Source organism: Canis lupus, chromosome 21 (genome assembly GCF_048164855.1).
Source record: "Canis lupus baileyi chromosome 21, mCanLup2.hap1, whole genome shotgun sequence".
Lineage (NCBI taxonomy): Eukaryota > Metazoa > Chordata > Mammalia > Carnivora > Canidae > Canis > Canis lupus.
Genome location: NC_132858.1, coordinates 3,570,972 through 3,598,856, shown reverse-complemented (window position 1 = coordinate 3,598,856; position 27,885 = coordinate 3,570,972). Strand labels below are relative to the sequence as shown.

Genomic DNA, 27,885 nt, shown 5'->3' with positions numbered 1-27,885 from the left:
TCCCCAAAATGACATCTCTTACACAACCAGGATACAGTTACCAAATTTAGGCCTGGCAACAGTGAAGCAATTCTGTGATAAAACTGAACGTGCTACCCACTTAAAAAAATTAAGATTTTATTTATTTATTTGAGAGAAAGAATGAGTGCAACACTTGAGAGCAGGGGGAGGAGCAGAAGGAGAGGGAAAGAGAGAATCTCAATTGGACTCTGTGCCCAGCCTGGAGCCTGACGTGGGACTTGATCCCATGACCCTGAGATCATAACCTGAGTCAAAACTCAAGAGTCAGATGTTTAACCGACTGAGCCACCCAGGTGTACCTGCCATCTACTTTCAAATGTCACCAGCTGCCCCAATAAACTGAGATCACACTTCACATGTGGTCGCCAGGTCCCTTCAGGCTTCTTAAGTCTGAAACTGTGCTCAACCTTGCTACGTTTTTCATGATCTTGACATTTTTGAAAAAAAAAAAAAAGATCTTGACATTTTCGAAGAGTACAGGACAGTTGTTTTGTAGTGTGTCCCTTAGCTTATTCCCTCCTCCCCCCAATTAAGAAAATCAAATATGTCCATTATATCAAATTTGGGCAATAGATAAAAGTAAACAAAAATTGCCCCAGGTTCTATGATGCAAGCATAGCTCTGTAGACATTGCCTGTAATCACTCAAGTTAGCTGACTTTGTCATTCTATGCACTCTGTACATTAACTCATTTAAGCCGAGAGGTAGGTGCTTTCCTTAGAGCTTGCCCCAGAGACCTTAAGTCTTCCTGAAGATCACATGGTTGGTAGGACTCGAGTCTGCCCTTGTACTTGGCCCTTATGGTGCATTGCCTCTTGACAGTGGCTGGGTGTGAGTGGATGAGTCTCAAACTTCTATCAACTTTTGGAGCTGGATAATTCTCTGTTGGGGGCCGTCCTGTGCATTGTGGAATGGTAAGCAGAATCCCTGACTCTGGCCTGCTACATGCCACCAATGCTCCCCAAGTTGTAACCACCAAGAATGTCTCCAGATGCTGCCAGATGTTTCCTGCGGAGCAAAACTGCCTCTGGTTAAGAATTTCGCGTGTGGGGCCCTGGGCTCAGTCGGTTAAGCATCTGCCTTCAGCTCAGGCCATGATCCCTGGGTCCTAGGATCGAGCCCCACATCGGGCTCCCTTCTTAGTGGGGAGCCTGCTTCTCCCTCTGCCCCTATACCCTCATACCCTCATTAGTTTCTCTCTCTCTCAAGTAAAATTAAAAAAAAAAAAGAAGAACCTCGTGTGTGTGTGTGTGTGTGTGTGTGTGTGTGAAGCACACTATGTTCAGTTCAGTCTTACAATCTGCTTTCTCAGTTATTGATTCCACCATCACTTTAGTTTTCCTTCCTTTTCTTCTCATCAACAGTTCAATGGCCACCAGGTCCAGGTGCTTCCCATCAAATAAATCATCAATTGCCCAAAAGACATATCCATTGCCACAATAGTCTCTCATGGTGTGCAAAAAATTACCACAAACTTAGTGGCTTTAAACAACCTGCTCATGGTTCTGCAGGTCTGAAGTCCAGAGTCTCAGATGCTGAAATCTGGTGTTAGCCTGGCTGAGTTCTCAGCTGGAGGTTCAGGGGTGGAGGGAGTCTCCCTCTACCCTTATTCTTGTCCCTTGGCAGGGACTGGGCTTCCTTGCTGGTTGTCAACTCTAGGTTCCTAGAGCCCACCACATTCCTTCCATGGGACCCCCTCCGTCTTTAAGCCAATAATGGCATGTCGAATTCTCCTTGTGCTTTGAATTTCTGACTTCCTTCCTCTGCCACCAACTGCAGAAATCTCTGCTTTTCAAGAGCTTATTTGATTACATCAGATCATTGGGAGAATCTCCTATTGAAAGTCAACTATGGGGGGCACCTGGGTGGCTCAGTCAGTTAAGCATCTGCTTTTGGCTCAGGTCATGATCCCAGGATCCTGGGATCAAGCCCCATGTTGGGGTGGGGGGGTGTCCCTGCTCAGCAGGGAGCCTGCTTCTCCCTCTCCCTCTGCCCCTCCCCCCTTCTCTCAAATAAATATATATATTTTAAACTTTTTATTTATTTATTCATGATAGACACAGAGAGAGAGGCAGAGACACAAGCAGAGGAAGAAGCAGGCTCCATGCAGGGAGCCCAATGTGGGACTCAATCCCAGGTCTCCAGGATCACACCCTGGGCCAAAGGCAGGCACTCAACCGCTGAGCCACCCAGGGATCCCCTAAAATCTTTAAAATAAATACACAAACAAATAAAGTCAACTGTGCCATTGAACATGACCTATCCCAGAGTAAACCCATCGTAGTCACAATCGTAGGCCCTATTCCAGGTATGTGCACCAGAGTGGGGAATCCTGCGTACAGCTGAGAATTCTGTCCACCATGAGGACTAAATGGTGATAGGGGTGTTTCAGGGCAAGCTCTTAGAACCAAGGAGCCAGAGGCCAGGCTAGCTGAGCAGGAAGTGGAGGCTCAATGCCAGCTCTCAGGAGGGTCCTGCTGTATATCCCTGCCCTTGGAGAAATCCCAACATGTATTTCTGGGAGCAAGCATGGAGCTTGGGCAGACCTGGGTCCTCTCATCTCCCCAGCTGCCAGTCCCTTTTCAGATGACTCATTTTCACTGCCTGTACTTAGGACAGAATGAAGACAAAGGGCAGGGGAATGTTCCAGCTGGGCTGGAAGGGAAGTGAGAGGCTGACTCTTGGCAGAGTAGGTCACCTGGGGCAGCTGCATGGACCCCCCAGCTCAGTGGGACTTTTGCGGAGACTGGTGTGGGGAAAGGAGGGATCTGTAGGCCAGTGGAGGGGCCTGGTGGGTGGCGTTGGGCACAGTGTTTGACCCCCACACTGAGGTATGGGTGTGAGGGGCTGGGCCAGAAGCCAGAGGAGCCAGGCTTGTGCCCCGGTAGCCAAGTGTGACACACTGTTGAGCACAGAATTGCTCCCCAGCCTGTGAGGCCCACAGAGTGGCCCAGGGTAGCCCCCAGCCACAGGGGAACAGGAGCTCAAGACTATGATGAGAGAGAGTCAGCTGGAGCAGAAATGCCTGCCTGGAGGGGACGTCAGGAGGGCAGCGGCCTGCACTCCCACAGTGACCAGTGGTCACTCAGCAGCCACCTCGGAGCTCTTATGTGTACTCTCCAGCTGCAGAGGCCAGACCTCCCAAATCTCGTCTTGTCTCAAACTTTGCCACGTGCCCTGGGAGCCTGTTGACTGGCGAATGGATCCACATCCTGTGTCCCCCGCTGATCTCAGCATCTTCCTGCCATTTGTCCTCCCACACCCTCCATTTCCACCAGTACAAAATAAGGAGACCCCAAGACCCTGCCATAGGACCCCTGACAGTATCACGCAGAGGGCAGAATTCTCACGTGCCAAATAATAAATGACCATCGGGTCTCCAGACCCGATGTGTCCACCACAGCAAAGACCTGGAGGGCAGCACAGGGGTGGTGCCTGAGCACCCCAGGGAGCTGAGGGTAAACACTGCATCCTGAGCTCAGCTGCAGCTCCTGCCTCGGCAGCCCCTGCAAGACGGGGCGCTGCGAAGCCCTGCAGTGGGTAGAGTTTCTACCACAAGTACTCAGAGGCTTCTGTGGCTCAGCTCTGCAACGCACTTTCAGGTTCTGTACACACAGCACCCAGGTCAATATGCAGGCTGGGTTCCCAGGCTGCTGCGCTTACGGGTAGAGTTCACCCCGGCCCGCACCTGGGAAGGAGGTGCTGGAAACCCCTCCTTCTGAGTGGCCACTGGCCCGACCTTGCAACTTCAGGATTTGAGCGTGAAGAGGGCAATGTTAAGATTCCAAAGGCTCAGCTTCTTATTCAGCCTGAGTGACTCCAAGCAAGGCACTCACCATCCCTGTGCCTTGGGCTCTTCTCATTGAGAGTTGAAAGCAGAGATCCTGAACAGCCCTGACATTGTCACCTCCAAGCTGGGCCTATCCTTGCTCCTGGACAGCTTCTGAGGCCCCTGAAACACAGCAACTGTCGCCAGGACCCTCCCCCGTGGCCATGTGCCTTTTAAGGAGAGAGGCTTCTTTGGGGTGCCAAGGATCCCCTTGTGGCTGGTGCTGGAGACCCCAGGCTGCTGAGGAACAGACGTTCCCCTTTCTTTACTTTGATAAAACTCATCTGTTGGCCAAATTTATTCCTCTTGACTGCAAGAAAAGCTGCATCTGCACAGACTTTCTCCATAGTCTCATCCCAGGGACAAACCTATGGGTTTTTGGTTTTTCCCAGCCTGACTCTTCTGCCATATTTGAACAGAAGTTATTTTCTTCTTCTTTTAAATTCTATTTATTTATTCATGAAAGACATAGAGAGGTAGAGACATAGGCAGAGGGAGAAGCAGGCTCCATGCAGGGAGCCCAATGCGGGACTCGATCCTAGGACTCCAGGATCACGCCCTGGGCCGAAGGCAGGCACTAAACTGCTGAGCCACCCAGGGTTCCCCCCCGCCACCTCTTTTTAAAGTTGTTTTTAGGGGCCTTGTACATAGACCCTTCTCTAAACCAGGCCATTATGGGACTGAGCAGACCGCCTTGAGAGAAAGCAGGTGACCCTTTTCTGCTGAGAGCAATCTCTGCAGAGACCTAGTGGCACAAGGCCAGGTTGGGCAGGTGTGCGTTTCTGAATCTGAAAGGAGGAAACACTGGGAGTGGGGCATGGTTATCATTTCCACAATAAAGGAAAACATTTGAACTCTTAATCTTTTGTCAGGGCCCTGGGCAAAGACAGTGAAACAGAGAAACCAAAAGTGAAATCCTTCATTCATGTTTTACAAAACTCCCACTGAAAACAATCTACTCTGCTCCAAAAACAAGAAGAAAATTAGGACACTTTTACAATCTGGGAATTACTAGATAAGGAAGCTCCCCAGGACCTGAGTGCCAACTCCGTGAAATTGGGAAAACTAATTTCTGTCCCCTTGAGCCTCACGAGAGAAAGAGAGATCCCTTCTTTCAGTCCTTTGCGCTCCTTGGAGAAAGTCAAGTGGCCATATAGAAGGAACGGTGGCTGGAAGTTTCATGTATAAATAACCCAGGAACATTTTGTTTTCAATTTTATTGGGCTGGCTATTCCCAGCACAGAGGACTCTGGGGAGATGTGAAGACCATGGCGGGTCAATGTGAATGCTGCCGCGAGGGAGCTCCCTGAAGCCTCATTCAGGCCATTGAACAACCACCTCTTTCAGGATCCTCAGCCCCAAGCCCTTCCCTGGAACAGCAGAAACTGCATCTCCGGGGTGGACCCCTCAAAGTGTCACAGAGGAGGCAAGTTCTTTGGCTTCTAAGGCTGGCCCAGGAAGTCTGGACTGGGGCCCACCCAAGGCTCCTGATCATCAGCTGGCACACAGCCTCTGGTGACAGCCCTGCCTAGGAGTCTCAATATGTTCTTTTGAGGAGTCCACCAAGAAAAGTCTTGCGGCTTCTGGTATACTGGCATTGATGAAAAGAATGCTAATGAAATCCCAAATAAAAGCAGTAAGTTGGAGACTTACAAGAGTGCCAGCTGGCCGGGCTCTCCAATGATCAGGGAGGCAGAGGGAAGAGGGGAAGGCAACTGACTTAACATTTTATTTCTTCAGAAAGAACTGAGCCTCATCCTACATGAAGTGGCAATCAAAACCTCCCATTTTGCCCTCTCTGGCTCCCACTTGACCCAGCTCCCCAAGTAACTCTACTTGTTCTCAGATTTGGGTTCCCGCCTCCATCGTCTTAGACTGCCAGCCTGCTCTCTTTTCAAGTATAGGCATCTGGCCGTCGGGGCTCTCACATTTCCCAGAAGCCAGAGGTTTGGACACCAGGCCTTCAAGTTCTTAAGTGCAGTTTAGATCTAACTCCGAGGCTCCCCACCCCCTCCTACACTTTGGTGTCCCCGATACTGGTTACATAACAATCACAGTCCCCAAAGCTCTGACATCACCCACTGAAGATTCTCACCAGCCTGGACAGCCAAGGGGGTCTAAGTGTGGCTGGGAATGATGGTGGGGGAATGAGCCTAATGGAACAGCCAGGACCTGGTAAGGGGGAGGGGGGATGCACAGGTCAGCATAAAGGTTAACTAGTAGTGACCCTGAGAGGAAAGCAGAAGTATTTGGGTTTTTTAATTTCCCCTAAGTTCCCACAAGATTTCATTGTTGCCCCACATTCCCCCTCCTCCCCACACGGGGAATTTCCGATTTCACTTCCTCAAAACTCAAGCGGCCAGAGGGCCTCCACTTCCTTTGTACCCCTACCCACCCTCCCACAGGGTGGGGTGCAGCCTCCTCGGAGAAGCCACCTTTTCTTCCCATGTGTCAGCTGTCACGTGTCTTCCACTGCCGCGCCCACCTCCCAACCCCAGCACCCCGCACCCCCCCGCCCCGGGGGTCCGGCCCCTTGCTGCGCCGCCAGATTTCCCCAGGGACCGCCTACTCCCGCCCTGTTCTTTCCCCAGTCACCACCCGGCCTGGGATGCTCTACCCCTCGGCCTCCTCTCTCCACTACCTCGTTCCTATCTCTCCGTCTCCCGAAGCAGGTAAAGCGGAGGGGCAGGAAGGAGGATCAGGTGAGGGCGAGCAGTTGGCGGGGGGGGGAGGCCGCCGGGGGAAGGACGACCGTTCGCGGGGCGACCGCGGCTGGGGCGCGCAGTCGGGGAGCCGTCTCGAGGGCTCCGGAAGGCACGTAGGCCGCGGGACCGCTCCGCGCGGGAGCCCCGCTTCCCGCCTTCCCAGCCGCAGCGCCTCCGCGAGCCGCCCCAGCCCAGGAGGGACCAAAACAGGTGCGGTTGCCACGGCACCCGGGCCGGGGGCGGGGCGCGGAGCTAGCGGCGCTCGCGATACTTGGAGCCGGCCAATGGGAGGCGGGGGAGGGAAGGACGTGGCACGGGGTTCGCGGGGGAGGCTCCTCCCGCCGCCGCCCTCCCGCGGCCCCGCGCGCGCCCGAACGCGAGGCCGGGCCTATAAAGGCCGCACGGCGGGGCGCGCGCTCCACTGCGCAGAGGGCGCTCCGCGGGCCGTGCCGGGCGCCTGCGCAGTGCGGGCCGCTCCCCGCCCCCCCACCCCCGCCGCCCCTCCGCGCCTCCGCCGGCCGGCCCGGCCCCGCCTCGGCTCCGCGCCCTGCTCGGCTCTCAGCGCCGCTCTGCCCCGCAGCAGCCAGCCCCGCGCCCGGCAGCATGTTCAGCTGGGTCAGCAAGGATGCGCGCCGCAAGAAGGAGCCGGAGCTCTTCCAGACGGTGGCCGAGGGGCTGCGGCAGCTGTACGCGCAGAAGCTGCTGCCGCTGGAGGAGCACTACCGCTTCCACGAGTTCCACTCGCCCGCGCTGGAGGACGCCGACTTCGATAACAAGCCCATGGTGCTCCTCGTGGGCCAGTACAGCACGGGCAAGACCACCTTCATCCGGCACCTGATCGAGCAGGACTTCCCGGGAATGCGCATCGGGCCCGAGCCCACCACCGACTCCTTCATCGCGGTCATGCACGGCCCCACCGAGGGTGTGGTGCCGGGCAACGCGCTCGTCGTCGACCCGCGGCGCCCCTTCCGCAAGCTCAACGCCTTCGGCAACGCCTTCCTCAACAGGTACCCGCCCCTCGCCCCCCGCGGAGCCGAGGGGGACCCCGGGGCCGCACCCAGGTCCGGACCCTACCGCGGCCGCGGCCTGCCCCCGGCTCCCGCTCGTCCTTTGTCTCCGAGGCCCTAGCGAGCCCCTCAGCGACCGCTCCCCGGGACCGGGGCCCCTGCCGCTTCGCACAAAAAGCGCATCCGGAGGTCTCCGGCCCCTCCCCCGCTTTTATCGCCTCCAGAATTTTCCAGGTTATCAGTTTAACTCCCAAACCTTCCAGCGGATCTCAACCCCGCTTCCCTCAGGACCGGGGTCAGCGTCGGGAAGGTGAGAGAGTCCCGTCTCCACCTCCTCCCAGGGTCGTCCCAGACTGGATGCACCTGATTCATTCAAGCCAACCCCTTTCCCCTCTCTCCTTCAAGTGCCTGCTGCCGAAGTGTCATGGAAAAATACGTGAAACTTTTAGTTATTCCCTTTGCTGCTGTGCTGTGCTTCCCCCGTGACCGCTGGTTTTGTGTGGGAGGGAGGGGCAGAGAGGATCTGCTGTGGCCTGCTGTATTTGGGGCAGCCCATGAGGTCGCAGGCAGAGGGAGTGTGAACACTTCTCCTTGGAGGTCAGCTCTAAAGGGTTTGTGCTCCTTTAGGGGTTGCAGGAAGCAGCCTCAGGCTGTACCACTGGGAGCCCTGGAGTGAGATCTGGGCCCTGAATCCCTCACTAGAGCCTCAGTTTCCCCAATTAGATGGGTGAAGTCTGCCTCATGATCTGGGTCCTCCTCCCAGAGTCTAACCCTCCTGATGCTGGGAATGAAACACTTTGGCCTTCTTTCTTCTTTCCAACAATCAAGTTCACTCCTCTGGAAAGGAACTTGTCCCCACCCTTACCCCCAGCAACCAAAGGACTCCACAGATCTGCTTTTCCTGCCACCACCCCCACCCCCCATTCAAGGAGTGACTCCACATGCCTTTCAAAGTCTGTGTTGGGGGGAAGAGCCTAGGAAAGAATCCTGGACTCCTGTCTTCCAGGTCTCCACCCTGTATGATCACATTCCTTTCCAGACACTGTCCAGCTACACAGGGTGAACCAGCTTGCTCCTGATCCAAGCCAGGGGCCAGCCTGCCTCTGTGCACAAGAGCTGACTTTTAGCAGAGAAGACAGGCAGACTTGTGTTTTTTTGTTTTTTTGTTTTTTTTTTTTTGCCCCTTGGAAGCATTTAAGCCTGTCCACATGTTGGATGGCTGAGGGCATTTGTGTGTCACAGCCGGAGCTGAGTAGAGCCCTTCATGTGAGAGGCATGGCCCTCTTAGCCTTGAGCCCTCCTCTGGAGAATACCTGTGTCTGGGAATTACTGTGCTTATAGATAGGCGACTGGCCCAGACTGTCAGCTGGTGGGCGCCTTAGGATCTTGTGCACGGTTTGGCTGCTAGGCTGAGAATTCCAAGCATTATTAGGTCTTGACTTTCACATAGAACTTTGGAAAGCTAGAAGGAAGGGTAGCTACACTTCCTGTCCTTGGGCCTCCACTTCTGACTGTGAGAGCAGACTGTTTTTTGAAAGGAGAAACGGGATGTGCCACTTGTTTCTGAAGTTGGAAACCTAAAATTTCAGAGTTGGAAGGGATCAGAGACATCATCCAGGCAACCCCCATCTTCGTGGTTCAGGAAACCCCAGCTCGGAGGACTCTGCTGATTTGTCAAGCTCACTGGGGCAGCTTAATGCAGTGCTGATTGGCCTTTAAGCATCCGGTTCCCACCTGCTGCTTCTGGCCAAAGGTGCAGCTCCAGGATGCTGGGTTTGAGCTGGGCACTCTGATGATGGTGCCACAGGATTCAAGAACCACACATTTCTTTCCTCCTTCTTTTTTTTTTAAGTAGGCTCCACACCCAACATGGGGCTTGAACCCATGACCCTGAGATCAAGAATCGTGTGCTCTACTGACTGAGCCAGCCAGGAGCCCCTTATTTCCCTCTTGCCACTTCATCTCCAGAGGGCTCCCAATCACTAACAGCCCTGCCAAAAGGGCCCTTATCAGCTGAGGGTTGGGGGGCCATGGGTTTGCAGTGGAGCAGGGGCCCCAAGCTGTGTCAGCCTATGGAGTACACTGAGTGCTGACTAGCTAGCTAGGGCACACAAAGGGGGCTCTTCTCTGGCTGACACAGCCTCTCCCTGCTGTTTAAAAGACCCATTGAGACATAAACTTGACTTTCTGCCCTTTTTACCCTAAGTGGCTGCTCTAAAACTAAAATCCAATGGAGCAGACCAAGGCAGGGTACAGTCAGGATGTCCTAAGTGCATCTTTGAAAACTCAATTGTGTAGCTGGCACCAGCCACTTGTCGGGTGAGATGCAGTCGGTGTATATCCTTGTTGGTGAGAGATGAAGCGTCTGTATCTGGACTGTTTGCTCCCTTGTTTCCTGCCAGGCTCCCCAGGCTCTGTGGGGCCTCTTATCTCTGTATCTTACAGATGTCCACTTACTCAGAGGTCTCCTTTACAAGACATTTTTATGTATTGTTACTTCTCAGAGTCAGTTCTATTTCAGATTCTTCTAGTTTGGTCTTTTCTCCATGACCCTTCCCCAGCAGGAGCCCCAGACCTGGCATGTAGTTAATCATGGCGTGGGTGCTCTGCTGCTGGCACTGGCAAGGCCCAGGTCCAAGGTCTGCGGGTCAGCTGTTTTTGCTCTGTTGTGCTTGCAGGCAACACCTCTCACCTTGGCCAGTTATCCTTAGCCTGGCCACTGGTCACTTGGGAGGTTGAGCCAAAAGGAGAACCTTATCAGCTCAGATTCCCCCCACAATTGGAAAGGCAGTTTAAGCCTGCGTCCTACGGACAAAAGGTCAGTATTTTCTTTGCTCACAATATCTTTTTCAGAGAAGTTTTTAAAGGAGCCTGTTCTGGGCTGTTCTAAGCTCAGTGAGAACTCAGGCACACATGGCTAAGCACTTGCTCATGAGTTGCCAGCCTCTCTGCTTCACTCGTCCTTCCTTGGCCTGCTCTGGCTTTCAGAGAATGGTGTCTGTACTTCCCCGCCCCACCAATCAGGCCATGTGTCCCCCAGCTTTTACTAGCCGCCCACCGGCAGCTGGGTGGAAGGGGTGGGCTGGTCCCAGCAGCAGGAGGAAAGCTGCTCCCCGCCTTCAGACTGGGAATTTCACCAAGTGGTTGAACATTTTAATATGGAATTCCAAGGTCCCAGTATCCCCTTTCTGTTTTCCTTCTGGAGTTGAACAGTGACCTAGGCTGGTGCAGTTTTCACTAACACATCAGCAACTTGAAAGCTGAACTCTTGAACTCTTGGGGGGAAAGCTAACGTGAGGGAACTGCTGATGTTGGCCTGTTTGAGCTGCTGCTTGGATTCCTGGTCATAGAGTTCAGCTGCCGCCCCTGGGAAGAAGAGAAAACCTCCTTTAAATTCCTCGCTTCTGGGAAAGAAGGCAGAGGTGGAGAAGAGGGTATACAGAAAGCCCCACGTTGCTTCCGGAGCAGTGATAGCTGAGTCATTTTTTTTTTTTTTTTTAAGATTTTATGTATTTATTCATGAGAGACACAGAGAGGCAGAAACACAGGCAAAGGGAGAAATGGGTTCCCTATGGGGAGCCTGATGCAGGACTTGAACCCAGGACCCCCAGATCATGCCCTGAACTGAAGGCAGATGCTCAACCACTGAGCCACCCAGTGCCCCTGATAGCTGAGTCTTGATGTCTCTTCTGGTTCTTGCTCTTGTGCAGGTTCATGTGTGCCCAGCTGCCCAACCCGGTCCTGGACAGCATAAGCATCATCGACACTCCTGGGATCCTGTCCGGAGAGAAACAGCGCATCAGCAGAGGTAAACAGGCTCTGCCACTGTACAGGGTGCCTCTGGTGTGATGTCTGTGATGTGGACCAGATGCTGCCTCTGAATCTTTCCCAGCCCAAGTGAGAACCCACTTGACATCAGACCTGGGTCCACCCTGTGCACTGAGCCCTGATGGGACAGGAGTTGCTCTTTCTCTTTGGCTCTCTTTGTTAAGGTTACTAAGAGCTGTCCAGGGCCAGAGCACAGCCTATTTCGGGGCTCCTGTGCTTTCTGACCCCTGGAGCATGCTGGGAAAGAGGGCAGGCTTGTGAGATGGCACCCTGGGGCTGGCCGTGAGGTCACAGGAAATCACTGGGCTCCAGGTACCTCAGCCAGCATTGCCATTCTGAACGGGGCCTGGGCTCCCCTGGGGCACCCTCACCTGAGCTGGGGTTTAACAGCTTTGCTCCCCAGTATGTGTGTGTGTGTGTGTTTGTGTGTGTGTGTGTGTATATATATATATAAATTCCTGGCGAGCCCAGCAGGCCTGTGAGAGAACACTTGACTCGAACAAGACAGCCAAGAGGAGAAGCTGCGGAGACATGTTAAATGTTTAGGGGCTAGTGGAAACGTGTTTAATTTTGCTTCGGGGGTGGTGTCAGCAGCTTCCCTGGGTGCTGTGTGCAGTGGAAGGTTTTTGTGCAGAGAGTCGGTGTGCCAGGCCCCTAGTTGTGTAAACTCCTGTCTCGGCTTTGCCAAGCTTTCCTAAAGATCTGGTAAAGGAGGGGCCTGAACTGGGCGATATTTCTGCCACTGTTCCTTTTGCAGATGGGTGGGGGAGCCTTGGGGCCTGAATATTTTCTGGCAGGGGCGTGAGGGTTGGCCAGGAGTGGAGCCTACAGCTGCAAATGTGGAAATGAAATAAGATCACACTCAGGGGTTGAGGATAAGCTGCTGGATTTGTGTATCGTTAACTTGCAAATCTTTCCAGTGTTCCCCTTCCCCTTGGGCTGCCCGGCATTGGCAAGCTTTGCATTTGAAGCCAGCAGCCTGATATTTGGGGGATGTTCATGTCTGCTGTAGCTCCAAGGGGGTGGGGGCCCTGTTCTTGGTGCTGAGAAACCTTGCTTCTCCTTTTTTCTAGGCTGTGGGCCCCTGCTAGTAAGGGCTTGCATCAGAGCATCCTGAAACTGCTCTGTCTCTCGATCTGGTTTAAGCTTTTAGGTTCTGCACCCCGGTGACACTCTTGGGCGTTCAAGGAAACAGCTTTTGGACCCCTTCTAAAAAGGCAAGGGCTGGGCACCTGCCTGGCTCAGTCAAGGGAGCACGTGACTCTTGATCTCGGGGTTGTGAATTTGAGTCCTACATTGGGTGTAAAGATGGCTTAAATCTTTAAAAAATAAAAAGGCAAGGTCTAGTTTTTCCTCTTACTGCTATTATTGTTCCAGGCTGGTTTTAAGAAATGCCTAGGAAAGCATTCAAAGACAGACATACAATGGGGAATTGATTCTCTCTTCCCTTCCTGGCCTGAGTTATCATCCTAGGTGGAATTTCTTTGAGGCTCTATAGCATTATCTTTGTAATGACCTGGAAGATTGGGTGGAGGGGCTTCTTCTCACTGGGGCTATGGGATAGAGAACTAAGCTACCCGTGGGGTAATGTGTGCAGTGCTCCCAGCCCAGAGTCAGTTGATGTGTACACATCTTCAGATAGGGACAATAGCTCACGAGGAGAGGCTTATTTTCTGTGCAGGCTGTGTTCACTTTGGCTTTCAGAGCTGGGAGTTATGGGATTTGAGGGAAAGGGAAAGGGTTCTTGTGGGACCCTGAGATCTGGTGAAAGGGAACCCAGATGCCACCATTTGCCACCAGTGCTGGGAGAAGTCTCCTCCCAGCTGGGAGGAGTCTTTGATCACTGAGCCTGTGTCCACAGAGTCTAGCAGGCTGACTGGTGAGGAGTGTAATGTTAATGTCTTGCTGCTTTGGGCACCTCAGCCCTGTCTGCTGGGATGTTTCCCTTCCCTGCCTCCTTTCCCGATTGGCAAACAGGTGGGCAGCGGTGTCCAGACTTGCTCTCTGCGACAGGCACCACCAAGGTGCCGTCCTGCGCTCCCCAGTCGGTGGATTGGCAGATGTAGGGTACACTTTGATTGGGGACCAGGGGGAGGATGCGGCATGCAAGGCAGTCAGTCCCAGCCCTCAAGTCATCCGTGCAGTTGGCAGATACTTGGAGGAGGAGGCCAGTGAGAGGCACCAGGGCTCACCCCTGCTTGCCCATGCCCCCTCTGTCCTGGGGCAGCTGCAGAAGGCCTCCCTCCCCCCATCATGGCACGGAGGAGGAGGAAGGCTTCTTCCGTGAAATAGCAAGATTAAACTGATTTCACTAGATAATTTCTCTTTCCCTCCATGACCCTAGGTGTCTTGGTTTCAAGTACTTTACCAAAACTTATCCAGTTGGGATTTGCTCTGCAATGTTTGGTGTCAGTGTTTTATCAGCCAGAGAGAGATCATGGCACAGTACCTGTACCTCTCAAGTATGCTAGCAGTGGTCCTTAAGGGAAGGCTGCTGGGTGGATGGGGAAGGAGTGGATCTCAGCTTTGAGGCCCCACCCATCAGTCATGGGAGGCCCCATGCTGCCCTGTCCAGCAGAGGAAGTCATGGTAGGGCAGCACGTTCCAGACTCCCTGGCTAGCGTGCCTGTCTGCTCCCTTTGCTGACAGCGTGGAAAGCAGGTGTTTCCCTCTCAGAAAGATAGGACCAATAGAAAACACGGGTCCTGGGCAAGCAGCGAGAGTTTCTGTGGTCTGCCGCCCTTGCTCTCTGGAAACAGAAGGTTCTTCAGGAGGTCACATGTGTGTTAGAGTTGTTAATTACGTTGACTTCCATTTCCCACCCTATCTGCCTGGCCCCTCCTGGCTTTTTCCCCCTTTCCCCATGGTCCCTAATGTGTGCAGGAAATTCCATGTGGAAAGATAACGTAGGCGTAGAGCAGTCAGGCTATAGGCCAGGCTGTGCAACAGGCCACTGAGAATTTTTCCGGGAAGGAGAGGGGGCCTCCATGGGGGTCTGCGGCTGAACTTCCCTATCATGCTAATCTGAGCAACTTTATTTTTCCTAACAGTTTGATTTATTTTTTAAGATTTTATTTATTCATGAGAGACAGAGAGGGGGCAGAAACACAGGTAGTGGGAGAAGCAGGCTCCCTCAAGGGAGCCTGATGTGAGACTGTCCCAGGATCCCAGGATCCTGACCTGAGCCAAAGGTAGACGCTCAACCACTGAGCCACCCAGGCGCCCCTAATCTGAGTAGCTTTAAAGATAAACGATCTCCTGTGTCAGCAAAGAAAGGTGCACTGTAGGGACAACATTTATTCTTGAGTGCCGTGTGAGTGACAAAGGGCATTCCAAAGGACATCCTGGACCTGGTGGGGCTGGTACCCTTGGCTCCCGGGCTGCCGCCTGCCTGCGCAGTCTCAGGCTGGAGCAGGGATCTCCCACAGCAGGTTCCCAGGAGGCCCAGGCACACTCAGGTGGAAACCCCAGCCTAAGGGTCAGCGGCCTGCCCAGGGCACTACGTGGCTGTGAGCTGGCCATAACTATTGTGCCTTGGTTTTCACCATGCGAGTCATGTCAGCAGGGAAGTATTACTTAAACCTGCGTTTGGAGGCTGATGCCCGGCCGGCCTTGTGCCTGGCTTTCCACAGACCGCCCGTACTGTCGCCATATGAACCGGCTCCACTTAGCTGTCACACAGCCGCACCCGTGAGGACGCTGCTGCTTTCCAGATGAGGAGGCCAAGGCTTGGGAAGGTTGAGTAGTTTGTGCAAGGCCTCGCAGGCTAGTGTGTGTCTGCAGGCCTGACAGGAGCTGTGCATATGCCACCCCGTGCTGAGAGGGGATGCTCCCACTTGAAGGAGTGCGGCGGGGCGGGGGGGGGGGGGGGTGCAGATCGGGCACGTCTTTGACCCTGTTTGGTGGACTGTGCAGGGTTTCTGAGCTCTCCTGACAGGCACAGGGACCACTTCTGGCTTCTCCCCGCTTAAAATCAGACTCGGAGCCAGAAATGGACCTGAGGTCCAGGGCTTGACCATGCTGGCATCTCTGCCTTGAGCAGAAATTGGCCCCCAGACCCCCTGGGGATGGGTACTAGGACCCCTGGCCCTAGTTGGCTGGTTCCCTAGCTTCTCACTTGCCATCCTGCTGACTGTCCCTGGTTCCCAGGCCCCGTTTAAGTCTGGAAGCCATCTCAGGAGGTAAGGCAGGGCCTTCCAGGTCTAGACTTGGGGTCCTCTAACTCCGAGGAGGGCCTGCACTGTGGACAGCCCTCCCTGCCTACCAACCGTTGTGCTGACTACCTCCTGAGATGCACCCAGGCATTTTCTGCAGCCCGTAGAATGCCCCATGAGGTTGCCTGCCAGCCTTGGGCCAGGCCAAAGGCTACATCCCTCCTGGATTCTTCGTGCCCCCGGTACAGATGATGACAGAAGCTTCAGGCCCCAGCGCACTACTTTGGAAGCTGGGGACTCCAGGGAGTTATTGCATCCTGCGTGTTTACCCCTTGCCCTGTTACCTAGTGCTCAGTTGCATGTTCAGCACATGTCAGCTAATTCTAGATAACACCAAAAAATCCAGGGATTCCCAGACTTTGGTTAGAAAGACCTTTTTCTGACTAACATGCCAAAGAGGCCAGAGGCTAGGGAAGCACTGACTCAGCTGGAGTTTCCCTTCTCAGGGCCCCGGGCTGCCTCCAAGCCTCCCTCTCACCACCGCACCCCCTGCCATTCCCCGCCCCCTGTTCTGGTCCCCTGGACAGCTTTTGGGCGGAGCCTTTGGTGGGAAGGGTGCAGCTCTGCCTAAGGGCGTGGGCCACCACCCACGGAGGAGCCATACCAGTCGGTGCTGGGGCTCAGCACCTGTTGGATCGAAGGCTGCGAGCCGGCAGGCGGCCCCGTAGTAGCTGGCGCGAGCGCCTGCAGACATTCCATTTATATCTGGTGGGATGAGGCATTCTTCGAGCATTAGAAGTGGTCAGCGCCCACACACCCCTGAGAATCTGAGCTGCTTGAGCCCAAAATACAGTTCCTGTGTGTAAATAACAGCAAACATTTACCAAGTGCTTACAGTGTTCCAGGCGCTCCCTCGCTGCCCACAGCAGCTAGACAGTCACACCTTCACATTATAGACAAAGAAACGAGGCTCAGAGAGGGGCCCTGGTGCTGGGGTCACTCGACTGGTTGCCAAGGAGGGGGCTCCAGAGCCCGATGTCAGCCTGATGTCAGAGTCCACCTGTCTTTCCCTGCCCTTTGCCCATTTACTGGTCAGATTTGTAGAGGTTTTCATCCTCATTAGGTGCATAGCTCTGTGAAGCGGTCATGTAACCATCGCCGCCACCATCAAGATCTAGTCTTTCCATTCAGCCCAGAAAGTTCCCTGCTCCCCTTTGCGTCTCCTCTGGTCCCTGGCAACCACTGAGCTGATACTTATCCCTAAGTTTTGCCTTTTCCAGAAGGTCCTATATGGGTCTTCCGTGCCTATCCTCCACTTAGCATGTGCTTCGCGGGACATCATGTGTGGGAGAGCATTGATCCATTGTTCCTTTTGTTGCTCTCATTCTTCCCGTCACGAGTCTGCGCTCTCATTTCTTACCCTTCACCTGCTGAAGAGCCCTTGGGTTTCCAGTTTGGAGCGATTTTGAGTAAAGCTCCTACAAATATTGGGTGTAGGGTGGATTTCAGTTTCTGAATTTCTCTTGGCATCAACCTAGGCATCAGGAGGCCCCCTGTCTCCTTGCTGTTGGGTGACCCCAGCAGAGTCCTTTCCTGAAGAGCGTGCCCCTGGAGAAAGCTCGCCAACCATGGGGGTCCTCTCCGTGCTCCTTAACTTTCGTCTTGGGGTCCTGTGCCCCCCCCTTTCCCGGGCCCAGCACCCGTTGGAAATGTGTGTGGTAGGGGCTACAGCAAGAAATACCGAGGCCCACGCAGCTTGAATGGCAGGAAGTGAAAGTCGATTGCAGACAAACCCTGTATTGTTGATGTTCTAGAAACTTGGAATGTATGAAAGCAGCTTTTCCTTCAGCCACTGGAACTACCTGTGTTTGGAGGGTGCCAGGATTGGGCGAGGACCTGTCATAACTTCCCCTCTCCCCACCTTTGTGCCTGTGGTGGGGAGCGGGACTCTTGTTGGAGGACAGACCCAGTGAGGAGGCCAGCGGGTGCTCCCGAGAGCAGGAGGGGCCCAAGGAGGCGTGGTGGGAATGGACCGGAGACGGGAAAGCACGTTTGGACCCCCTGTCCACATCTCCCTGTGTGCTTATGTCCCCAAGTCTGAGCCCAGCCCTCAGCCTGGTATAATGTTTCCAAAGTTCCAGAACTCTTTCTATGTGAGAGCTTGTCCCTTGTCAGAGATGGCACCGGCTCTTCCTTACACTGTGGGGTTGGCCTCTTTCCAGCTAAGCCCCCTTAGACTGTGTTGTCCAAGGGACATGGGTGTCAGCGCCCTCACTCCCGTCTGCACCCAAGGCAGATGAAGCTACAGCAGGTCCTGTCTCCACTGGTGAGGATGTAGTTTGCTCTTTTACCAGGCGCACCAGGAACTCCTGCTTTGCAGAATTGCTGTGCGTTAAGCCCAGTGCAGGGGCCAAAACGTATCCTGTCACTGAGGCTGACATCTAGCATGTCCCGAAGCCTGGAGGCTCACTGCCTTGGGCAGTGCTGCGAGTGGGGGCGCTGGCTGGCACGCTTGTCCGTGTACTTGTCACCTGCTGCCCTGGTGGCTACAGCCACCCTGCTGATTGCACGGACTTGATTGATGTTTTGGTGCTGCTGCTGTGAGTCCGGCCCTTGGTTCCTTTCGAGACACCATCACGGGCCAAGTGACAGTTTGGTGGATAGATGTGTGCTGGGTGGGCCTGGAGGTGGCTGCAGCCACATGGTTTGTGTGTGATCATACATCTGTGGTGACATCACACGCGCCTGTGTATTATGACCTTTTTCGTGACCCGTGGACACACTTGGCCAGCCATCATGTCTCCCTCACTGAAAGTGTGAGCATTTTTCATAATAAACAGGAAATTTCATTCACCTGCAAAAAAAAAAAATGGACTGAGCTCTGTTGGCTCCAACTGGAGATGTTGGCAGGTAACTGGGATGCAGGTGGGGCAGGAGGGGCCGCTTGGGGTCCTCCACTCTGCCTGCAGTGACTCTGGTGCCACGATTCAGAAGCAACTCCTCCCCCTCTTCTGTTTGTCCTTCCTGGAGTCATCTTGGGCCCCCTCCATTGGGGAGGGGGTGTGAGGCCACATTGGGTGGAGTCTCGGGGGTGAGCTCAGCTCCCTGTGCGCCCTCCTGACTCCCAGGCCAAAGCTAACTTGGGCTGGAGCCCAGTCCGTCAGGGTGCCCCCGTTCCTAGTACCTCGCCTCTGGCGCCGCTGCCTTCCCAGCTATGTGAATTTGTGGTCATTCAGCTTGTGGCGGTCTGAGGACGAGCAGCTTGACCAGGGGAGGAATGGGGCCTCATATTTGCTGAGAGGGAGCCGTCATTCAGTCCTGAGTCATTGCTTTTCCAGCACTGACCTGCCGCTCCCAGAATCAGCCATAAAAGGCGCTCGCCGTGCAGCCCAGGCAGGCACTGCAGTCTCCTTGGCCGCTTCCTTCGCCAGCCCCTCTGCCTTCCTGTTCTTGTTTTGTGCTGGTGGCTCCTCTCCGGGCATGCCGTCCCGTGGCTCTTGGAGCCAGCTGCATAGTGTCCAGGGACTGTGGGGACCGGGTCCTCTGGACCCGGCAACCTGTGATACTGGCTGGCTGCTGGCACAGGGGTGACCATGCCTTCCCACACTCTGAGCACAGAGAATCAGGTGGTCTGGCTGATTCTGACCATCGGCATGGGCCTCAGGAAAGTTGGTGGCTGCCCTGCTCAGGCCCAAGTTCACATTCATGGGGGCTTTACTGCCCTCCCCTTCACCCTGTTAGAAAGTCCGGCCTTTCAAGGGGCTGCTTCTGATCAGAATGCTCCGTTTGCCTGGGTTGCTGTGGCAGGAACAGGCTGCATGTTGCTGCCATCCCGAGGCTGCTGTGCTAAGTCAACAGAAACAGTGAATTGGGGGTTTTCCTTTCAATGTCTTACCCCAATGACGAAAGCTGGCCCCTAGCCTCAGAACCAGGCTGGACTTTTGTCACTGTTCCTGACCAGTAATGCTGTCCTAGGCCAGTTAGCCCCTCCTGCCGTGGGGCCGGTGCTAGGAGCCTGCTGTGGTACCTGATCTAACCCTCCCTGTGGTCATAGGAGGAAGAATTGTTATTTAAATTTTACAGAAGTAGAAATGAGAACTCAGAAGTTAAGAACTTCAGATCGCAGTCAGTGGCCAGTGCCGGGAATTGACTCTAGAGCTGTCTTGTTTAAGAGCCTGTGTTCTTTCTGAGCGCTGAAGTGTGGGGAGAAGCTTGGAATGCTGTGCATTCGGGTACACAGACAGCTCTGAAGCACTTAAACCTGGGGGGCTTTATCCAGAAGGTTTATCCATCCCAGCAGACCTTCACCCCCTAGACATGCCCCAGTGTTGACTTTGGTCTTAAAGCCCTTGTGAGTGAGAGGGGCCTAGTTCTGGCCCAAGTGGAAGCAGCCTCTCAGGGACTCTCCTGTGGACTTGTCTTCAGTCTGCGAGGCTTGGCAGGACCAGGAGCAGCTGAATACCACTCTGATGACCAACTCAGCAGGTTCCTCACCGGCAGGGTGGGGAGGGCTGCCCTCCCTCCTCACAGCACTGTGGTCGCTCTGTTCTTTTATTTGTTCTCTCCTTCTACGTGCTACTTTCCTGTAACCCGCGGTCTAGAGAGTATGTCTCCATCCCAGTTTGGTCAGGAGTAGTGGCGTGTTTTGTGAGGGATGCGAGCTAGAAGCAGGCTGTCAGGGGGAGGAGGTTGGTCTGGTCCCGTTTCTGGGCAGCATCTCGGGCTCTTCTCTATAGCAGCAGCTTCTCTGGCTTACTTTCAGGAGCCTGACTGCACTCTGGGATGAATTTGTGCTGGTTAAGAGGGCTGGCCTATGCTTGAGGTGGCCTGTGGGTAGTGGGTGAAGAACGAGGAGGAGCCCAAGGACGAGGAGGCTTGCCCAGAATTACCCAGAGAGGAAATGGCAGCTCAGGGCCTTCAAACCAAGCTTCCCTAAGACTCTCAGGCTGTGGCCATCACATGGTCTTCCTATCTCTCCTCATCTTTTATTCCTAAAAGGTGAGAAATAGAACCATCACTTCTTCTGGAGGCAGTGGTGAGAAGTAGAAACATTTTAAGAGTTGTGATTATAAAACAGGATACAAACTAAACTGCTGTTAGAGAGACCCAAAAATCCATGGGCTTAAATCAGTTATCAGATCATTTACGTGGAAAATAACAGTCCAAGGCCATCTCTGAACTCAAGGTGGTTGCTCCAGTTCCTACCATCACATCTGCATTCCATTCTTCAGGAAGGGAGAAAAGCAAAGGGCACATAAACTTCTTTTGTTCATCTGCTGCAGGAGAGGCTAGGAAATGTGGTCTTAAAAAGAGGGGCCCTGAATTCAGCTGGAACTAGGCTGTTCTGTTATTAAAGGAAGAGCTCCAGTTAGCAGTCTGCGCTATAGTTGGCCACGTCCACTAAAAAGGGCTTCCAGAGGATGGTGGGAAACAGCATAGAAGCATTTAAGACCTAGAGAGGGGAAGTGGTGTGTCACACTTTCTGGCTTGTCATAGGGCAGGGGCCAGCAAAGTTTCTGAAGGGTCAGAGTTAATATCTTTGGCCTGGGAGGCCTGTGGTGTGTGTCACAACAACTGGACTCTGCTATCTGAGACAAGAGCAGCTGAACAGAGGAGTGTGGCTCTGTTCCAATGAAACTAATTTATGGGGGCACCTGGGTGGCTCAGTGGTTGAGCATCTGCCTTTGGCTCGGGTTGTGGTCCTGGGATCGAGTCCCACATCCAGCTTCCTGCTCAGCAGGGGGCCTGCTTCTCCCTCTGCCTGTGTCTCTCATGAATAAATAAATAAAATCTTTAAAAAAAGAAAAAAACAAAAAAAACCCAACTTATTTACAGAACAGGTGATGGGCCAGCTGCAGTTGGCCAGCCCCTGTTGTGGAGAATAAATGAGGTTCCTGGAAAATGGGGGCCCAGCACAAGCACCCCACGAGTAGCAGCTGCAGGTGTTATGGCTGTTCCTTACTGTCCCTGTCATGTAAGGACATCCAGCCAGCAGGTGGCAGACCCCAAGTCTCTGTCCTTCTCGCCACACGGTGCCGAGCCACACTGCTGCGCTCTCCTCTTCACTCTTGACCTGGTCTGAGCTACTTTAGGGCTCAGACTTTGTGACAACTTTTATTTTTTCCTTTCTAAGATTTTATTTATTTGAGAGAGAGTGAGTGAGCACAAGCGGGGGCAGGATCAGGAGATGGAACAAGCAGACTCCCCGCTCAGCAGGGACCCCATGTGGGGCTCCATCCCAGGACCCTGGGATCATGACCCAAGCCACAAGGCAGACGCTCAACTGACTGAGCCACCCAGGTGCCCCTGGGCTTTGTGACTTCTTTTGCATTATTTATCTGTGGCACACCTCTCCTTGCCAGGTGCTGTATGCGCTAGGGTACCGAGTGGGCACAGAAACGGGGGAGCAGGAGGGTGCTGTGCTGACCCCTTGAGTATGTGGTGGAAATTTAAATAAATACCAGCTTGGGTCCGGGAAGAGAGCCATCAGAGCTGCCTGGCCATGGTGCCCCTGAGCTCACCCTGCTCTTCCCGTAGGTTACGACTTCGCAGCTGTCCTGGAGTGGTTTGCTGAGCGGGTCGACCGCATCATCCTGCTCTTTGACGCCCACAAGCTGGACATCTCTGACGAGTTCTCCGAGGTCATCAAGGCCCTCAAGAACCATGAGGACAAGATCCGTGTGGTGCTGAACAAAGCCGACCAGATTGAGACCCAGCAGCTGATGCGGGTCTACGGGGCTCTCATGTGGTCCCTGGGGAAGATCATCAACACCCCCGAGGTTGTCAGAGTATACATCGGCTCCTTCTGGTCCCACCCACTCCTCATCCCTGACAATCGCAAGCTCTTTGAGGCGGAGGAACAGGACCTCTTTAAAGACATCCAGTCTCTGCCCCGAAATGCTGCCCTCAGGAAGCTCAATGACCTGATCAAGCGGGCACGGCTGGCCAAGGTAGACTAGGAGTGGGGGGCTGGGCCCACTGCTGGGTGGGGCCCACGGGGATCCAGGACTGGCACTTGGGGCTCTAGGATTGGTCTGCTTTGGCTTTTGGGGTGCCCAAGACCCATTCCCACAGCTACACCTGTGTGTGCTGTGTCTGAACGAGTCCTCTCTGCACCAATGGGTGTAGCCCTTGATTCTCAGCTGAGTCTTCTTGATGCACGCAGACATTCAGCGGGAAGGTAGCGCTGTGCCCAGGGGCAGCCTGAGAAGTGGGGTGCAGGCGGGGGTGCAACTCCAGTCCTCACCTCCCAGGCCTGTTGAGCCCTCAGCCTGTGCTGGGGACACAGTGGGGACTGACACACACAGTCTTTGCCCTTCCAGCACACATTGGTGGCAACGGGAAAGTGAACACGTAAAGAAAAACCAAGCTTGGTTTATTTGTCCTGTCATGGTATGCCATAGAAGCCGGCAACTGGGGGGCCTCAGGTGGGTGACGCTGCATAAGCCAGGACAGGAGGGAGCTAGTGGAAAGATGGGGCACAAGAACCCTGGGTGGCCTGTGCCCCCAAGGGTCTTGTAAACCATCTCCGCCCCTCTGTGGAAGCACAGGACCTGCTGGCACCTGCTGGGTGGCATCTGAATTGCTCAAGAGCTTGGAATCTCAGTGCCTGGCCAAGTACTGCAGTGAGACCCTGGCGTGGCTAGGGCCGGGAAAGAAGGTTGATGGCACCAGTGGGCCCCTCAGACAGGAACATGTGCTCTGATTTAGCACCGTAGCACATCATGAGCCCACCTGGATAAGTCTGTAGGCCGCATCAGTGCACATGTGAGAATCACGGATCCTTGGGCTCAGAGCTCAGCTTCCGCCCAGGCCCCATCAGTGATGGTTGTTAGCCGGGACCCTGTAACCCTGTGCATCACCACTTCTCTGATGAAATGGCCATAGAGGATGGGGGTATTTACACCTGCCTATGGCTTGTGGAGGAGTAAGAACATGTTCTCTGGGTGTGAGGGCTTCGGCGAAGGCAGTCCGGGGAGATCCAAAGAGGAGCCCCACAGGCCATGCTTCTGCTTCCAGGGAAACAGCCACCTGGATGTAGCTCACAGCTTTTGAGAGTCTGCTGTAGGCCAGACATAGTGGTTCAGGTTCCCTGCACTATCTTGCGGTGTGAAGTCGAGTAGCATTTTGGTGCTCAGTCTTGAGTAAAAAGAACTGACCTTTCATCTTCTCCACACTGGTTACCCGGAATGCTCAAGGACCATATTGGAGCATGCTAGAAGTGTAGGTTCCCTGCCCTACCCTCCACTACTGAACCATCTGCATTTGAACACCATCCCCTGGTAATCAGTATGCACAGTTCAGTTGCAGAATCCTGCTCTGGGGGATCCAGGGCTACACGGTTTCCCACATCTCACTTCTGGAGCCTTCCCAGTGAGTGGAGCTGGTTTTAAGAAAGAAACCCATGAGGAAACCTGCATAACTGGCTCCTGGTCTTTCCCATTTCCAGGCTGCAGGGAAGGGCAGCTCTACTCTCTCTTTGAATAGCCTCCCATTGCCAGGGCCGCCTGTGCTCTCGTGCAGCCTCCTTTGAGGACCGAACAAAGGATAGGCTCTGTTCAGCAACAGAAATGGTGTGTAGTTGCTGGGCCTGCATGTGCACTGAGTCACCATGCCTGGAAAACCCCAGGGCCTCCGATCTCATCCCGCACCTGCGGTTTCCAGACTGTTTCCTTTTCCTGGAGTGAGTGGCTCTCTGTGCCAACTTGCACAGGCCCTTGATAGGCAGTGTGGTGACTGCCACTTTCTCACACAGCCCTGCTTACCTCGGGCAGTTCTCAGCCAGGCTCCCAGCCTGTGGCAGACAGGGTCAGGCCGGTGGAGGGGTTTTGATGGGGTAGAGCTTGGCAGCCTGGGAGAAGGAGGGTGAGGCTGGCTCAGTGACCTGATCAAGGGCTGGCCACAGCCCTTCACGCCTGGACATTTCTCGGAAGGCGGAGGGATCCGAGGGCCCATGCCCTCAGAGGGTTGCCAGCGTCACTGGTCTGCTGTGGGGAAACGAAGGGTGTGCCGCCCTCAGTTGGCAAACGTCTAAGTAAGGTATTGAGCTTAGATAAACTCCAAAACATCTAGGAAAAGCTTTATGTGGTTTTCCTAATCTTACTCATTCTGAGCCAGCAGGGTGATAAATGGAGCATAATATGGGCCGTATTGGAGTTTTGTGAACTTGACAGCAGCCACCGCTATGCGTGTGTGGGACATCAGGGCCCTACCTGGCTCCGGACAGTGTGCTCCACATCTCTGCTGCATGGAGGGGGAACTGGGGGTATGCCCAGCACTGCGGAAGACAAGCGCCCTGGATGGCTTCGGGCAGCCCCCAGTTTCTGGAGTGTCCTGGGAGCGCCTGACGACCTGACATCTGCCCTTTCCTGTCTTCTAGGTCCACGCCTACATCATCAGCTCCCTCAAGAAGGAGATGCCCAATGTCTTTGGTAAAGAGAGCAAAAAGAAGGAGCTGGTGAACAACTTAGGAGAGATCTATCAGAAGATTGAGAGGGAGCATCAGATCTCCCCCGGGGACTTCCCAAGCCTCCGCAAGATGCAGGTATGGCCATCCTGCACACCCTCCTTTGGGCGGGGCCTCCCCAATGGGAGCCCCTGAGTTAGTCAGCAGCACCCTGCCCGAACGGAAGAAGGTGACACCGCAGAGGGGAATGCAGTGACTCACTCTGAGCAGTGGGGAAGGGGTGGGGCGCCTGGCCTTCCAGCAGATCCGCCGCCCCCCCAAGCCCCTCAGGGAAGGTATTCTTGTCACATCTACTTCACAGACTAGGAAGCCAAGGCCGAGGGAGAAGTTAGGTCACCTGAGTGGTTGGGTGGTTGGGCCTGTGACCTGGTACCAGTTCTTTTGCTTGGGAACCCCAGCTCTACCCACTCAGCCTGGAGTCCCCAAGGGACCTGACCCGCCCATCCCCTCCCCTGCCTGCCACAGGAACTCCTGCAGACTCAGGACTTCAGCAAGTTCCAGGCCTTGAAGCCCAAGCTGCTAGACACAGTGGATGACATGCTGGCGAATGACATTGCCCGGCTGATGGTGATGGTTCGCCAGGAGGAGTCCTTGATGCCCTCCCAGGCTGTGAAGGGCGGTGCCTTCGACGGCACCATGAACGGGCCCTTTGGGCACGGCTACGGCGAAGGGGCCGGCGAGGGCATCGATGACGTAGAGTGGGTAGTGGGTAAGGACAAGCCCACCTATGACGAGATCTTCTACACACTATCGCCTGTCAATGGTAAGATCACGGGCGCCAATGCCAAAAAGGAGATGGTGAAATCCAAGCTGCCCAACACGGTACTGGGGAAGATCTGGAAGCTGGCCGACGTGGACAAGGATGGGCTGCTGGATGATGAGGAGTTTGCCCTAGCCAACCACCTCATCAAAGTCAAGCTAGAGGGCCATGAGCTGCCTGCCGACCTGCCCCCACACCTGATCCCCCCCTCCAAGCGGAGGCATGAGTGAGCGTAGCACCCCCGCCCGGCAGGGCTGCTGTGGGGAGGGTAAGGGCCATAAAGACTGAGCCATGATTCTGCAGCTCTTGCAAAGAAAAACCACCATCTTTCTTTTCAGGCCGTTCCTGGGCCCAGCAGGGAGGCGGGTAATAGTCGTATGTGAATGATGGAATTTTGTGCACAAGAACTATGGATATTTTTAATATATAATGTTAGAGGCAGTATTCTTTCGTGCCTCCTCCGTCTGACAGCCCCATGCACACCAGCCCCTGTCCTGCCCTGTTCTCCTCTGCTGTACAGCAGCGCCTCCCATGGCTCACTGACCTCCCTATCCTGGCAGCTGCGGGGGCCCTGGGGCCCTGTGTAGACAGGAACCCCAGGATTCCAGTTCATTTCTGAGTTTGAGTGCTACTTTGCTGGGCCAGTGGCTCCTGCCCTGTCCAGCTCTGCCCTCTCCCCCTGCTCCTGGATTGACTTGGTTCTGGTGCCTTCTTCCCTTGCCCTGCCATGCACAGGCCTTGCTCTTTGTTCCTATCCACCCCCCGCCCCCAGCTTGACTACCCCAACTACCTTTATGAGGTCCAGGGGATGAGCAGGGATGCGAGAACATTTCCCAGAAAAACATAAGCTAACTGTGTTCTGTAAAGTGACACCTTCCGTACTTGATGGAATTTTCAGTAACTGCCCAACCACTTGTTCAGAAGCTGTGATTTCTGTCTCCTTTCCCACAGTCCACCCAGGGGCCATTGGATGTGCAGAGTACACCATTGGGAACCCCAGAGTTTGTGTTTCCTGCTTTTCCCTTTCACTTTCCCGGAACATTCTGGTTTGCCTCCTCCCCCACCTCGGCTGGGTGGTGGGCCCTCACGGACCTGGCAGGCTCGGTGCTCCAACCTGGGCCTAGTTTTCCAGACAGCAGAGACCAGGGACAGCGCAACCCCTTCCCTCCTCCTGTGACCATTCATTTCCCATGGAAGCTCTGTCCTCCCTCCTCCCATCAAGCAAAGGAGGGCAGCGTATGTCTTGGATCTCCTGAAAATGACCTCCTTCCAGGCTGAGCATCCAGGCTGCCTCGTCAGCTTTGCTGTGGCCAGGTTGTCCCAGCACACCCAGAGGGCCTGGATGCACTTGCTGGTTCCTCACGGGCCCCTGGTGGGGGAGCAAGCTTCGCACCAGGCACTCCCAGGGTAGGTCTCAGGGACTTCTCCATCTGACCTCTTCTGGCCCCCACCGAGCCCTTCAGTGCTGCTCTCTGGGCCTCCACTGGGTCTGACTCCCTGGCACTGGCCTCTGTACCTGCAGCTGGCTTTGGCCCACCACTGTGCAGCATTAGGGGAGGATGGAGGCAGCCTCCTGGTCGGGAAGTCACTGCAAGGTGCTGTGGCTCATCTGCACTTGGCTTTGGGAAGAAAGGGCAACTGAAGACAACTTTCTTTCTTGCATTAAAAAAAAAGTTTAATTGTGCCGAAGCTCGCTTTTGGTGCTTAGTTGTGTCTTCCAGGGCCTGCACCACACAGCGCCTACTGGGACGCTGGCGGAGCATCTGGAGGGCCAAGATGCCAGCAGAGACAGATTGGCAGGCCCGCAGGGGGGGAGGGCTAGTCCTTGCCCGCCATGCTCAGCCCAGCAGCAGCTGCTGCCTCCTATTAAAATGAGGCCTCGGTGGGGCTGACACACACACACTCCCATCCCCCACCCCGTCTTTGCTTAGGAGTGGGCTGAGCGGGAGTATTTTATTTGTGGGGGGAGACTGAGGTAGAGAAATCAGGAGAACTTCTGGTGACTGAGGGTGAGGCTGGTCCCCCAGGGTCTAGGGAAGAAGGTACTCTCTGCCTTCTGTGACCTTCACAGCTTCTCCAACCTGGGCCCCTCCCCGGCCTCAGACATGGGGACGT

At 54.6% G+C, this 27,885-nt stretch overlaps 1 protein-coding gene across 2 annotated transcripts; it reads left to right on the top strand.

Annotated features, from left to right (window-relative positions):
* The first annotated feature begins 5,970 nt into the window (after nt 1-5,970).
* EHD1 (EH domain containing 1) lies at nt 5,971-26,214 on the top strand. 2 transcript variants are annotated; one of them, XM_072789783.1, is made up of 7 exons: nt 5,971-6,025; nt 6,442-6,522; nt 7,136-7,562; nt 11,273-11,370; nt 22,082-22,494; nt 24,924-25,088; nt 25,476-26,214. In XM_072789783.1, the coding sequence occupies exons 1-7, from the start codon at nt 5,998-6,000 to the stop codon at nt 25,998-26,000; spliced, it is 1,737 nt and encodes a 578-aa protein (XP_072645884.1). In that variant the 5' UTR covers nt 5,971-5,997; the 3' UTR covers nt 26,001-26,214. The 2 variants fall into 2 exon arrangements, with proteins under 2 accessions (XP_072645884.1, XP_072645885.1); XM_072789784.1 differs by lacking the exon at nt 6,442-6,522 and having other exon boundaries at nt 5,992-6,025.
* Nucleotides 26,215-27,885: the final 1,671 nt, after the last annotated feature.